At 49.1% G+C, this 13,343-nt stretch overlaps 5 protein-coding genes across 5 annotated transcripts; 1 reads left to right on the plus strand and 4 right to left on the minus strand.

Moving 5' to 3' along the window:
* Positions 1–1,186: 1,186 nt before the first annotated feature.
* Positions 1,187–3,825, minus strand: ASPWEDRAFT_169807 (uncharacterized protein; the record flags this gene model as incomplete). The annotated part of the gene is made up of 2 exons (XM_040830522.1): positions 1,187–3,187; positions 3,256–3,825. The coding sequence occupies 2 exons, from the start codon at positions 3,823–3,825 to the stop codon at positions 1,187–1,189; spliced, it is 2,571 nt and encodes an 856-aa protein (XP_040689954.1).
* A 1,132-nt stretch (positions 3,826–4,957) lies between these two features.
* ASPWEDRAFT_108355 (uncharacterized protein) lies at positions 4,958–6,756 on the minus strand (the record flags this gene model as incomplete). The annotated part of the gene is made up of 2 exons (XM_040827980.1): positions 4,958–6,161; positions 6,212–6,756. The coding sequence occupies 2 exons, from the start codon at positions 6,754–6,756 to the stop codon at positions 4,958–4,960; spliced, it is 1,749 nt and encodes a 582-aa protein (XP_040689955.1).
* A 775-nt stretch (positions 6,757–7,531) lies between these two features.
* Positions 7,532–8,519, minus strand: ASPWEDRAFT_37856 (cytochrome b5 reductase family protein). The gene has a single exon (XM_040834770.1). It carries the CDS (start codon positions 8,502–8,504, stop codon positions 7,581–7,583), a length of 924 nt encoding a protein of 307 aa, XP_040689956.1. The 5' UTR covers positions 8,505–8,519; the 3' UTR covers positions 7,532–7,580.
* Positions 8,520–9,263: 744 nt separating this feature from the next.
* On the plus strand, positions 9,264–11,069 carry ASPWEDRAFT_66733 (cytochrome P450; the record flags this gene model as incomplete). Its single annotated transcript, XM_040838861.1, has 2 exons — positions 9,264–9,384; positions 9,443–11,069. The coding sequence occupies 2 exons, from the start codon at positions 9,264–9,266 to the stop codon at positions 10,936–10,938; spliced, it is 1,617 nt and encodes a 538-aa protein (XP_040689957.1). The 3' UTR covers positions 10,939–11,069.
* Positions 11,070–11,073: 4 nt separating this feature from the next.
* On the minus strand, positions 11,074–13,197 carry ASPWEDRAFT_37859 (Zn(II)2Cys6 transcription factor). The gene is made up of 6 exons (XM_040834771.1): positions 12,889–13,197; positions 12,392–12,838; positions 12,120–12,340; positions 11,926–12,060; positions 11,807–11,876; positions 11,074–11,760 (listed from the first exon to the last, which is right to left on the minus strand). The coding sequence occupies exons 1-6, from the start codon at positions 13,113–13,115 to the stop codon at positions 11,109–11,111; spliced, it is 1,752 nt and encodes a 583-aa protein (XP_040689958.1). The 5' UTR covers positions 13,116–13,197; the 3' UTR covers positions 11,074–11,108.
* Positions 13,198–13,343: the final 146 nt, after the last annotated feature.

Genomic DNA, 13,343 nt, shown 5'->3' on the forward strand with positions numbered 1-13,343 from the left:
TAAACCGCATCATTGATTGCATGATATCCCATGTAGCCTGCTCAAATAGGGATCTTCCCTGATGCCGCCACATGGAAATATCCTCGGGGAAATGGGTTCTTCAGGATATCGGCATGATGCAGCAGTGGAAGTACAGGTTAAGCTTCGACAAGACAACGTCGGCAGATTTAACATCTTCGCATGTTGGTCAGTGTGTCCTATCAATCACCTCATTTGGAACATGAAGCTTTATGAGAGCTTGGCACGAGCGGGATAAAAGCTAAAGGATGGCGAGTTGGCATTGCAGATGATAAACGCACCATCCGCGGCTGAAACCGTGCGGCTGCTGTTTAATTTCCGCTCGGGATCTGACACGGGATCCGCGTGTTCTGATTAGCTATTTACCTGCTCGTCCCAAGTGTCCCATTCTTTCCTCGGAGATCGATTATCACTGGGTTCCTCTGTGTGCTTGGTCAAGGGAACTACATACTCGAAGAGATCGTTCCTATCAATTCGAGTATGCGATGAGAGATGCCCAACCCAGACAGACTATAGCAGTGTAGAACAGAGCATCTTGAACCTTTCTGCGGATACCAAACACAAAACGCCACCAGTCGACGCCATACTGGCTCAGCACTAGTGGTAGCCGTCTGATTCCCATTTCGAGATTAGTTCCAACTGTTTCCATATTTAGTTTAGCGCATAAATAACCACAGGACTTTAATAATCCGTAGTCTGAGGTATATGGATATAATCAATGCTACTCTCTAAATCAGATAGAAAACTGTCATAAAATATATTTTTGGATATATCTTCACATGGCTCAGAGAAGCCATTACTCTGGTTTAGTTTATAGCTAGGATCACTGAGAAAGCCCTGCTCATAACAGCCAGATGGAAGACTGCCTTTAGTGGAGATTGTTAGAGTGCCGTCCGCTTAAATATGGGCGGGACACCTAGTACTACTTAGAGAAACTGCTTGACAGGCACTAACGCTGGACAGATTAAAGCCTACCATATGGTCACATAGCAACCTTTGACTGAGATACTAGCGTTATTACAGGGGTTCACAGGGTTTCCTTTGGGCAGTCTATGAATCTAGTATAGACACATGCTCGATAAGAACGGAACCAGACCTGGTGGTTCAAATGTTACATAGTGTATACCGGGTATCTGATAATAGCAAATTATTATAAGGAAATCAGCTATCAGTGACGATGAGGATCCGGAACAGTCGGCGCAGTGGTGAGCTCCGTGCCATTCGCTCGTTCCACGTCAGGCTCGCTCAAGTTGTGTGTGCTTCTATGGCGAGCGGATTGATTGCTAGCGAGGGATAATTTACTCTGGGTGGAGTGGATTGAACGCGAACGACGACCTTGTTCCTGGCTTGACACCCGAGTCACGGTGCGGAGAAGATCAGCAGTTCGGCTGGAGCGCTCCTCAAAGACGTCGCCCATCACGTCAGCTGAAGAGACGGCCTGCATCCCGAGCGAGAAATCCACGTGCCTGGAGACCGAAGGGCGATCGCCCCGGGCTTGGGCCGCAGCGGTATCCATTCCTTTCCGGAGGATAGGAGGAGACGGACCGCTGCTGTTGCTGGTGTTTGGTCGGTCTGATTGATGGCTGGGGGACAAATGCGACAAACCCGCCAGATGAAAGGGGATATCGGCACGGGCTCCAGGCCAGTTCATGCGTGGGCCATGGATGCCAATCTCCTGCAGGGCAGTCATGAGCATGCAGATAAACTTGTTCCGCCGCTGCAGACGAAGCCCTTCATTTTGCCAGTTCGACTTGTAGAAGAACACGATATTAAGTGTGATGGAGAAATTCTCAGTGACCTCACGCATCTCTGTCAAGACAGTGGATTGGAATTCGCGTCGTTCGCTGGTAACAAATTCCATGAGCCGCTGGCGGAGAGATTCCACCTGATTGATGCTTGTTCCATACTTGATGGTTATCGGGACTGCTTCTGCGAGAGCCCCAGAGCGACGCTGGTTCAAAATAAAGATGGAGTTCAAGACAGAGTTTGGGGCCTGCACGACGTGGCCCTCCATTTTCTTAAACTCCGTGTAGAGGAGAGAAATCTCTTTAACAAAATAATCATCACCACGGCCACTCGCCCCAGCATTACCATAAATGGTCACCCGGTCGCCCACATCAAATGGGTGCTTAATGAACACGAATACAACAGATTGGAGGAACTCCACCGCCGTAGTAGAAAATAGCCAGGATAAAGCGAGAATTGTTGACCCGGCAGAAGTCAGGACACCAGCCGCTGATGTTGAGATCAATGATAGGAAGACTATTATCGTGATGATGACGACAAGAGCCTCAAGGACATTATCGAGCCTCCCTACCACAGAGTCAAGATCTTTTAAAGACGCAGTAATGGCCTTTCGTTCACGGCCAATCTCGACGCAGACTGCTTCCAGCTCGTCCATGGCAATATCCCCATTGAGATCCTTGTCGAACATCCCAAATGCGGCCTCCGCTTCGTCGATGCTATCGAATGCGTCCTTCAGGTCCCCAGGATTGAGAGTATCTTCGTGTACATAGGTCCGATAGAGCCGGCGAGCCAGCGTTTGAGACCCAGAAACTGTCCGCAGTAAAGTTATGACAACTTGCTGGGGATCATTGCGCTTCACAGCCTTGTTGCCAGTAAAGTCCGCAGCAATGGTCCCTGCCAAATCACTCACTCTGTTCAAAGCTCCCTTGGCCACCTTTTGTGCTTTGCCGGCGTATTGGAGTGGCTTCGTCAGCGGTGTGCTCTTCCCGGTGCTGGTCGCGCCCTGCTGCTCTGCAAACTCATCGTCACCCTTGTCTGCCAGTTTGATCCGAGAGTAGGCATACAGTTTCGCAAGACTGCCAATCTGAAATTTATTAACCTCGATCCGGTCGGCATAGGTGCGCGTATGGAAGCTGATGGCAATCAATTGGATGATGAGTTTCTCAATGAGATTCAAGATCGTCCACACGAAAATGGTAATTATGATTTTATTCAGGGTCATTTCCCATCCCTGGGTCTGCTTGTCGCCGTCCAAGTGGTGGTTCTTCATGGTAGGCAAGAAAGATATCTCAACCCCCAACCACCAGAAAAACAAAGTCATCGGGATCTGTAGCTGCTTTGCGACGTTGCGCCATTTCTTCGCGTCGTTGGTGAAGATACTGGCCAGGATGCCCACCGGGACTGGAACGCACTTGGCCACGACCTATATGACACAGCATGTTAGCTTGGGATCAGCATTCTTTCACTAGAAGAGCCCAACTAGCAGCGTACCCTTCCAGCCCAGATTGTCAGCCAGACAATCTGCAACCAAACCGAAAACCACAGCAACGAGACCCCTCCCACACTGGCGTCTGGATAAGCCAATGCCCCCACCAGCAGCGGTATCAACAGAAGCAGCACCACTGGAACAATATAGGTGAGGTAGCGCACAATAAAGCTCGACTCGTGAAGCTTTTTAATAAAGGCGGCAATCGTTGTGTTTGGAGTCTCGGGGGGGTTGTAGACGGCCGCCACCTCATGCAACGGATTCGTCGCTTCATCGAACTCGTCTGCGCGCGACCGGTGCGATCGACTCGCGGCCAGGGATTCGCCTTGTCGGGACTGCCCATCGTGCGTAGAGCGCGACACTACCCGCTCTGCCTCCAACACGGCGAGGTCGTCTTCTAGGCGCTTGGCCATTTCCCTCGTGCTGCCCCGGTCATCGTCATCGTCGTATCGCGTTTCGCCCTTCAGTTCTTCTTTGGGGTCATTGCTGGAGATGTCATTGTCCGTGACTGGGAAGGGTTCGTTGGACTGTTTTGCGTTTTGATGCTTGTCCGTCGTTTCCGCCGTGCTTGACATGCTGGAGAGTCAAGGGCTCTGACGCCGGAACGAGGATAGAATTCAAAGTCAGGATGTAGGTAATATCGGTGGAACTGTCAGCCAATCATCTGTACTGGCAGGGAGTTGTAGTGCTGAACAGAATATTGCGATGGTGAAAACAAGAAACCGCTCAGAGAGGGGAAACATGATTTTCCCGAAAATTAGAGTGGACTTAATTTCCACTGCGAAAGGGGCCAACGAAGCAACAGACGGACGATCGTCGGGGATTCAGAGATTTCCAGGTCAAGGCCATCTTGCCATTGGATTGATCTCTCCTGGATGTTGATCTTCTGTTCATCTTTTGACCCAGCACTCTTCTGAGCGGCAATTCTGCACGTTCATTCGTCCATGTGCCTAATAAGTGGGACGAAGGAAGCTCTATTGGCAAATAGTGTGCTCTGAAATAGAACTGCGCTGGACTAAGCGTTCAGTGACCAAAGGATCGTCCAATTGAAAAAATAGATAAATCCATATTACATAATCAGCATCGTTGGAATAAACATAAGTGACAGTGGAGTCTTTATCCCTTTTTCTAATAAATAAGAACGGCTTTCTCCACTCCTTATGCCATTCTTATCACCTTCGTTTTACTATGCATCATGCCTGTTAGGTCTGAAGAGATAATGGCTGTACTAGTACTCAAGAAATTCCGGGTCAAGCAGCCGTTTTGGCACCTGGGGGAGGAAAATAACACGAGGGGAATTTATGGCGTGTCTAGAAGCTTCAATCTTGATTAGGTAGATAGAATGCAAATATAGTGATGGTTGAGGAAATCTGTGCCGGAGATATATATATAGTTGGTGAGTTTGCGGGAGTCGATGGTGTGAGTCCCACCAGGACAAGCAATTGTTGAATGAGAAGAATTCATCAGGACTACACATCCGCTGGAGTTTGAAATCAAGGCTCTGGAAACTCAAGAGAGACTCAGCTTAACGCAGTGTTGTTTTGAACTATTTACAAGCATGGATCCTTGCTTTTTCCAAGATTGGCGACCGAGTTGGGCATGGTGGAAGATCATTGTACGGATATTAAGATAAAACCGGGTGAGTAGAACATAATTCACAAGCAATAAAGGACACTCCAACTGCAGTAATATAAAGAGTGACCTATTCTAACCCATACATATCCCCGTATAGCTTCCATCATCGCAATGCACCACGGTCTTCTCTCCCTTCAAACTCACTCGATAGATACACCCACCCAGATCAGCGACATAGACATCTTCGCCATCCACCTTCAGCCCAATCGGTTCGTGAAACTGTCTTGCCACAGTCTCCATCTTTCTGTCCGTCAGGTTCAGCCGATTCAATGAGCATCCTTTCGGATGTTCTCCTCGATCTGTCCAGTACAGAACCTCTCTGCTCTCATCGAGATCCAAATCGATCGGTTCTGGAAGACCCTCTAGTAGCAGTTCAATGTCAGATCGGTTCTCCCCAGTTTGTGAAGCGGGGATATTCAGTCCTGCTCGGAAGATCCGTCCCTGGCCACCTTTACTCGGTCCCTTCTGAGTCCAGTACATATGGCCCCGAACAGTATCAATAGCGACCCCGACACACCACTGCGTCATATCTTTCTTGTCAACCCGGGGATTTCCGCGTGAGAGAAGGATTTCATGGTCGCTTCCATCAAATCCGCAGCGGTGGATGCTCATACCTTCCCGATCGCAGAAGTAGATCTTACGGCTGTCATCATCCACAAGAAGCTGTTTCGGGGTGTGCACACTTCCCGTCGGGAGGACTGTTTGGATATCAGTGCCGTCGAGGTTGGAGGAATGGATGGAGCCATCGTACGTGGCTGTCGAGCGACCCACGTTGGACCAGAAGAAACGGCGAGTCGACTGCGATATGGCGATGCCATCCGGGAGATTCTGGCCCGTCACGATGGGATGAACAGTGTTGTCCATCAGGTTCAGACGAAGGATTCTACCGGATCCCACTGGCGTCGAGGCATTACCACCCAATCCGACATCGAGGATGTACAGATTCTTTTTCAAATCATTGGCAGTATGACCAGAGAATGGCTCGTTGAATAGCCCCCCTCCACTCTTTAGCCCAAGTTTACCCTTTTGGGTGTACTGGGATCGCAGCCAGTCAACGGGGACCGTGTCCAATCCTCGTTCGTCGATATAATTATCTTCGATGAAAGCCACTGTATCCAACCCGATCTGGTCCATCAGTCGACAAGGTGGCAGGCTGTGCGGGCTTTGAAACATGTTCTTCCAGAGAATGTCAATTTCCGTCGGCTCGCTGACTCCTTCGGATAGGATGAGCAGAATCTCTCGTTTGATGGCGGCCCAGAGACGATTGAAGATGAATCTTATCCATCAGCATTGTTGCATAGTCCAAACAGAGGGAAGGGAACATACCCAGTCGATTCCTTTCTGGCAGTCACAGGAACCATGCCACACCTGGTCAACACGTCCGATAGCATCTCAAATAGCGCTTCATCCGTCTGGCCACTCGTCATGAGTTCTACCGTACGAATCTCCGGTGGCATGGTGAAATGCATATTCAAGACCCGCTTCTTTGTCTCTTCATCCAGCTCCGTCACCATCAGCCTCGACTTGAACGACGAACTATTTGATGCGAGAATACAATCATTCGGAGCGAATTGGTTCAACTCTGCAAATGTGGAAATCTTCAGATCCAGGTCCTCTGGCACGGCCTCGATAACCAGCCATGCATCCTTGACGGCTGGCTCAATATCAGTAAAAGTAGAGACAGTCCCGATGGAGGCAGACTTGGTGAGACGAAAGTACGACTCGACATGGGCGGCAATGTAGTCTGCAGCTGCAGCGAGGGAGTCCGGAGAGGGATCGCGGATGTGGACATCGAAGCCACCAGCAAGGAATAAAGTAGCAATGCGACGGCCGAGAACGCCTGCACCGAGGAGAACCACCGGTCTGTTCATGTTGTCAATGTAGTTCGTATTAAAGATGAATAGATGAAGAGTGTTACTAAAAGATCCCAGTCGATGATCACCAACGAAGCGATATAGCGCGAACACCCCTGTCAATATATACCCACTGGATCCCATCCTCTTTTCATCGAGCTATAAAAATGAATAATCATGTCTATATCATGCCGATATCCGATTTTCTACGAGTGATTGATGCTCGGACTCGGAACGCAGACGGTTCGGAGACAGAGCGGAGACAATTCGGAGATGGCTGGAGGAACGAATATAGGGTGGTGGAATCGATGCTGGTTCAGTCTTCAACGGTTTGCCGATAGATTCCGTATTTGAGATCAGCATTATGATGAACTTGCATTGCATTGGATCATTCATTCCTGGCTCTTGCTGTATAGATCGTCCTCCAATCACGCGGTGGTGATCACCCATATAATCGATTTTCCACTGGATGGGTGTATAAAACCAATTTTATTGTGTCTCGGGAATAATTGTGTATAGATTGATGATAATTAACCGTCATGAGGTTAGTGATGTCTCAGACATGTATACATATAAAACAGGACCAATAGCAATATATATATCTGATGTCAATGGCTGCATGATCAACATGATTACCTCTTGTAACTGTCCTGCGACAAGGTTATTATATAAATATTTTTCACTGCTAGAATATATATCTATACTGTGCATGTCCTTTATAAGTGTTGATAGCTTCATAAGTTCAATTGAAGAAGACAGGCATAATCACGGTAGTGCACTCAGTTTTTGTAAAGCACAAATCTATTTTATCTATCTCTATCGCTATGCACTGGTAAATGAAATCAGAATACAAAAATATCCTCACCATCTAACAGTTTCTTCATCGCATTCACCATCGGCGGTGGCCCACACAGCATCATCTTTCTGTCCGCCCTTCCCACCTCTTTCAAATGCTTGCCGATCATTTCCCCATTCACGTACCCCCTATATCCATCCCAATCCACTTTTTCCGGGGTTGACAAAACATACTTGACCTGGAATTTGTTGGCAAACTGTCTGGCAAAACCATCCAGCTCCTTCCGTAGCAGAATATCTCCTTCTGTATTGTTGGCGTACAGGAGCGACACTCTTGTTGTATCCTCTTCATCCTCACAGATGGCGCGGATGAGTTGATACATGGGCGTGATTCCTGTTCCTCCTGCAACCATCCCGATGAATCCTGCGTATTGTCGAGAATAGCGCATGGCGCCTTTAGGGCCACGAACATCAATGCTCTGTCCTACGGTCATATCCTCGAGGTATCTCGTCAAAAGACCATTCGGATAGACCTTGACCAGGAGCTCAACTCGCCCCGGGTCCGTGTGATTCGAGACTGGAGTGTATGATCTCATGACATCTTTGCCGTTGACTTTGGCTCGAAGGGAAATATGTTGTCCGATGGGGAGGTTCAAGAGATCGTCTGGGCGAGGGAGGCCAAAGACGAGTTTGTAGACGTTCGAGGAGAGAGACTGTTTGGCGGTCAACACGAACGGTTTCCACCTGGCAGGATTCAGGATATCTGGCTGTTTCTTTTCGACTGCCCCCTTTGGTAATGGCATTAGACGAGATGAGCTGCAGGGGCGATGGGAAGTATAGTGGGTGAACTCCTGCTGGACGTCGAGTTTGGTAGAAATCCACATGGCCACACCGACGGTGAGGGAGATTTGGGCGGCACTGGCGACGGTAAAGCCTGACCAGAACGTGGAATTAATATTGAGGTTGTTCATCGAGATAGAGGAATGAATATGGGGATAGAGTCGATAGACCAGAGTGCCACCCAGACCGGTCAGGCCGAGTTTGACTGTCTTTCGGAGCAATGAGGACGGACGGACGTTGACGGCGGCGTTCTGCGAGACTTTTTTGAACGAGGGACGATAGACATTGACAGATTTGGACTCCTGAGAGAGGTCAACATGGATAAATGGAGAGACCAGAGGATTATACGTTTTCAGGCAAATCTCCCACACAGAAAGACGCCAACTCCTCTTTTGCTTCGTCCGTATGACCGAAGTCTTCATAGGCCTGGGTGGCATCGGTTCCGGCCACTTGGAGGATAATGTCGCTGCCTCCCGGATGGTCGTCAAGGTAGTTGGTGACGTTGTACACTGCATTGTTAGTGACAGTAGAGAGGAAGTGTCGAGATAGATATCTACCTTTGTTGTGTATGACAATCCAGGCATCGTCTGCCTGTTTGTGCTGGCTGACTTGGGCGAGGGTGTACATGATGCAATATGAAGCGATGTCCAGACAGACAATGGACGATCAACAGGACAGACAGTCATTATTTATTTATTTCATTCATCTCCAGCCGAGGCAGTGTGGATGCATTTTCAGCTCGTACGAACTTCGCCCGAGCGTCGGAGTCGATCGGACATGACATCGGATACTGCCGTATCGACAGGACCATGCAATATAAATACAGAGAAGAAGAGAAGAAGAAGAAGAAGAAGAAGAAGAAGAAGAAGCAAAGAGCAGAATCAGACAAAATGGAATTCTATCTTATTGGAGACGAAAGCTCTATCCAGACACTTCCAGTCGATCCCAACTGGACCTTGGAGGATCTCCAACGGGCAGTTGGCGCCGTTTTCCACATCGTCCAACCGCTGGGTATTTCCACCACCTCCTATTCATTCCTTTCAATTATTCTAACATCTCATCAATCAAGGCATCTCATTCCACATCGACGGCGAACTCGCATCCGTTCCCTCCATCCTGACTGCATCTTCTGTCGGCCTTCGTATCGACGGCAATGCAGTCCAGTCTCCCCAAGGCCCTCCCGGACTCCCTGTTGTCGGCAGCTTCTACGAGATCTTCCCTGACCATCTGGGCAACCATTATCGTCTCTTTCGCAAATATGGCCCCGTAATAAAAACCACCAATATGGGCAAAACCACGTATCTCACTGACTGCCCCGAAGTCGCTGCCGTCGCCTTCTCAGAAAGTGCGTACATGACAAAGAAGATCAACGCGAACCATCCTCTCTACGGCGTCAAAGACAACACCGCCATCTTCATCGGAGACACAGAGACGGAGAACTGGCGGTTGGCACACAAGTTCCTGCCGCCGGCCATGGGACCCAAGGCTGTCCGGCATTATACCGGACTGATGCAGGCGTGTGCGCGACAGGCGTTGCCCGTATTTGACGAGCTGGATACCCGCGACGAGAGCTGGAATGTGTATCAGTACATGATTAAGTTGGCCTCGCAGACCATCGGCAAGTTCTCGTTTGGCAAAGACTTTGGCCACTTTGACGCCGTCGACAGTCCGCTTCATCCCATCGTCACCAACATCGCCAACCTGCTGTCGTTGAACAAAAAGGTCACGGCCCGAGGAGAATGGTATCAGTATCTACCATTTGGAGATCCAGCTCGACTCAAGCAGGTCCAGCGGACAATATACAGTCTGTTGCAGGATGCCATTGACGAGGTGGCCAGCCAAGGGATCGGGAAAGATATGCCCATGCACACCGCGGCATTGGAGGCCTCCTGCGTGGTGGACTATCTCCTCCATGGTGTTGATGAGCAGGGCGAGCACTTTCCGCAGCCACTGATCCTCGCCAACATGCTCATCGTCGCCGGCGCTGGTTTCACGACAACCTCTGCGCTGATGTCCTGGCTGATCTACTGCTTGGTCACCTACGAGGGTGTCCAGGATCGCCTGTACCAAGAACTGAAGGAGTGTGGAATCAGCAATACAACTATTTGGACACCAGATCTCGCCCACAGCCTTCCCTATCTTGACAGCGTCGTCAAGGAGACACAGCGTCTACACAACGCCTCCTTCCAGCCAGGCCGCACAACCAAAACAGACGTAATCTTACCAGGGGGATATCGTATTCCTCCAGACAGCGTCCTTATTCCTGCTCTGTACGCCATCCATACCAATCCGAAGATCTGGCGGGATCCATTTCGATTTGATCCTGACCGGTGGAATACGCCCGAGGTAAAAGACCGCCACAGGTGTGCATATGTGCCGTTTGCCACGGGGCCTCGAGGATGTATTGGGTTCAACTTTGCCCTGCTGGAGGTGAAGATCCTGTTGGCAGAGCTGGTCGCTCGGTATGAGTTTGTCAGAGACGGCGTGGAGGCGATTGAGTATGACCCCGAGTTCCAGCTTATCCGGCCGTTGAATTTGTACGTGAGGGCAAAGAAGAGAACCTGAGTCAGATTCAGCCGTATGATATAGACTGTACGATATGGACTACGATATAGACTGTACGATATGGACTACGATATAGACTACGATATAGACTACGATATAGACTACGATATAGACTACGATATAGACCAATGGCTATTTAACTGTTCTTGTATTGGTTATGGCCATCCCATCTACTGATTCCTATCATGTACACATCTCAACGCGTTCAAGGCCCTTGAATACGGCCCAAAATGCCTCTTATTCATATCTCCGTCGCACCACTCGGATTCTTTCTGCTCCTTCTCTAGAACTCCAATCAATCTGTTCACCAGGTCTGTGGCTGTTGAGATATTCAGATTCATCAATGCAATCGCACAGCTGACTGTGTTATGCACAAATGCCCAGGATCGACAAACCCGGGCTGAATAGCGATGCAGATCGATGAAGCACTGCAGGGCGTTTTTGGCGTGCTGGATGATGCTCTCATCTACTGTTTCTGACATTTCAGATGGAAGTCCGATTTTACAGATAGCATAGCCGAGATTAATGCCCAGTGCTAGTCGTTCGAGGTGGTTCTGCAGACTCGTGCAGTATTTCTTGTCTTGCAGAAAAGGAGACGCGTTGATGAGGACGCTTTCCATCTTCTCTTTATATACTTGGGTAGTGGTAGTATTGGGATTATCCCGTCGATCGAGGATGATCTGACAGATGGTAAAGACGGACTCTGCAAAAGAGCAACCCTCATTATTTGACGCGATGCATGGAATGGTCACTTTTGGTGTGGAATTTGTCGGTCGATCGTATGAAAACGAGAGAGAAGTATCTTGCCAGATGAGTGTCCACCTGCTGCCGTCAGCCATTACATCTCTATCGAATGGTACGGATATACCATAGTTGCTTTTGCACTGGATCTTCAGCTTCATGCAGTCCGATACTCTGTGCCAGGCGCATCGTGGTACCTAATTTCATCAGTAGTCGGTATAGAAAAGGCACACAGGATGGGCTAACCCATCAAAATCCATGAACTGTTTGTGTCCAGATTGTTCCTGGAATAATTTCCAATCAACGCCATGGTTTGGACTTCATCCAAATCTGCCTGGTTGAAAAAGTTGGACATGCGCAGACACTGGAAAGAAGAACAGACTGGACGTCCTTTGGTCAGTATGCATTCTATGCATCAACTGTATCAGGGAAAGACATACCAAACACCTTCGAGCGTAGGTCTCGCTCTTGAACAGCATCATCTGAGAACTGCACTCCGCATGCCAGCACAGCAAACAAGAGTGCTAGCCAGGAAGGGTGGGCATCATTTTGTCCTTCGGCACGTCGATCGAGGAAGTCAAATAGTGACATGTTGAATTGGTCGATGGTCACGAGAGCTGGGTAGAAGGGGTGTGTAGTCGATTGATAGATCTGCCAGTACCTACCACCTATTAGCCTTAATCCTTTCCATGGCGATAGTTTTTGTAAGTACCGAATGACATCCTCATCACCAGGCAGCGTTTTACAAACCTCCGCGATATCTACATCTGGACCCCAGAGACTCGTAAAGGGATAGGCCCGTGGAACTACCTGGTCCATCATGACATTGTGCAGCATCATATCTGGAGAAGCCGATGATAATGGCAATGATGCTTGTCGCCGGCATCCCAAGACGAGGGGCGAATCTGAGTGGCTACCCAGATAGATAGTCGCTCCAGTAGCATCTTCGACATAGTGACTTCCAGAGCGACGTGTTCTACTTGTTTCCTCTGGTTCCGTTGCAGCCTGGGCTGACGGAGAAGAGACTGTTGATTTGAGCAAATCTGCCTTGAGAGAGGATATTTGCGACTCAATGGCTGTCAGGCGGTTTATCAGATCTTCATTAGAAGTATGTCCCTTGGCTATCCGCTTTGCTGGTGCACTCTCTATTTCTACTGGTCTATTTTTCTATCAGTGTTGCTATTCACGATTACCCAAATACCAACTTACAGATCTCCTCCCTCCCCTGGAAAACGACACAGCTCCTCATGTCCCCTCCTGACACAGCTTTCACATGGTGATTCTCCATCGCACTTGACCTTCCGGTGCCGGCATGGAAAGCAGGATTTGATGCCCCGGACTTTGCGCTTCCGCTTCAGCAGTTCCCGGACCAGCCCGGTATCATAGGGGTAGGAATTGTGAGGACGGTCTCGAGGTGCCTCGGATTGCTCGGACATTGTATATCAAGATCCGGCGATAGATTTTATGAACTGACAAAGAGCTATGGAATATAGACATGTTGGTGGAAATGGAATTTGTGAGGATAATCCTGTCACATGATCGGGTGTCATCCGGAAATCGCCACTAATATCGAATGGACATTCCACGATTGGCCAAATGTCATCATTAGATAGAACAGAAGAGCATCCAAGACAAACAGTCATTGCTCGAGATCGTATTATGGA

The sequence above is a fragment of the Aspergillus wentii genome (assembly GCF_001890725.1).
Source record: "Aspergillus wentii DTO 134E9 unplaced genomic scaffold ASPWEscaffold_3, whole genome shotgun sequence".
NCBI lineage: Eukaryota > Fungi > Ascomycota > Eurotiomycetes > Eurotiales > Aspergillaceae > Aspergillus > Aspergillus wentii.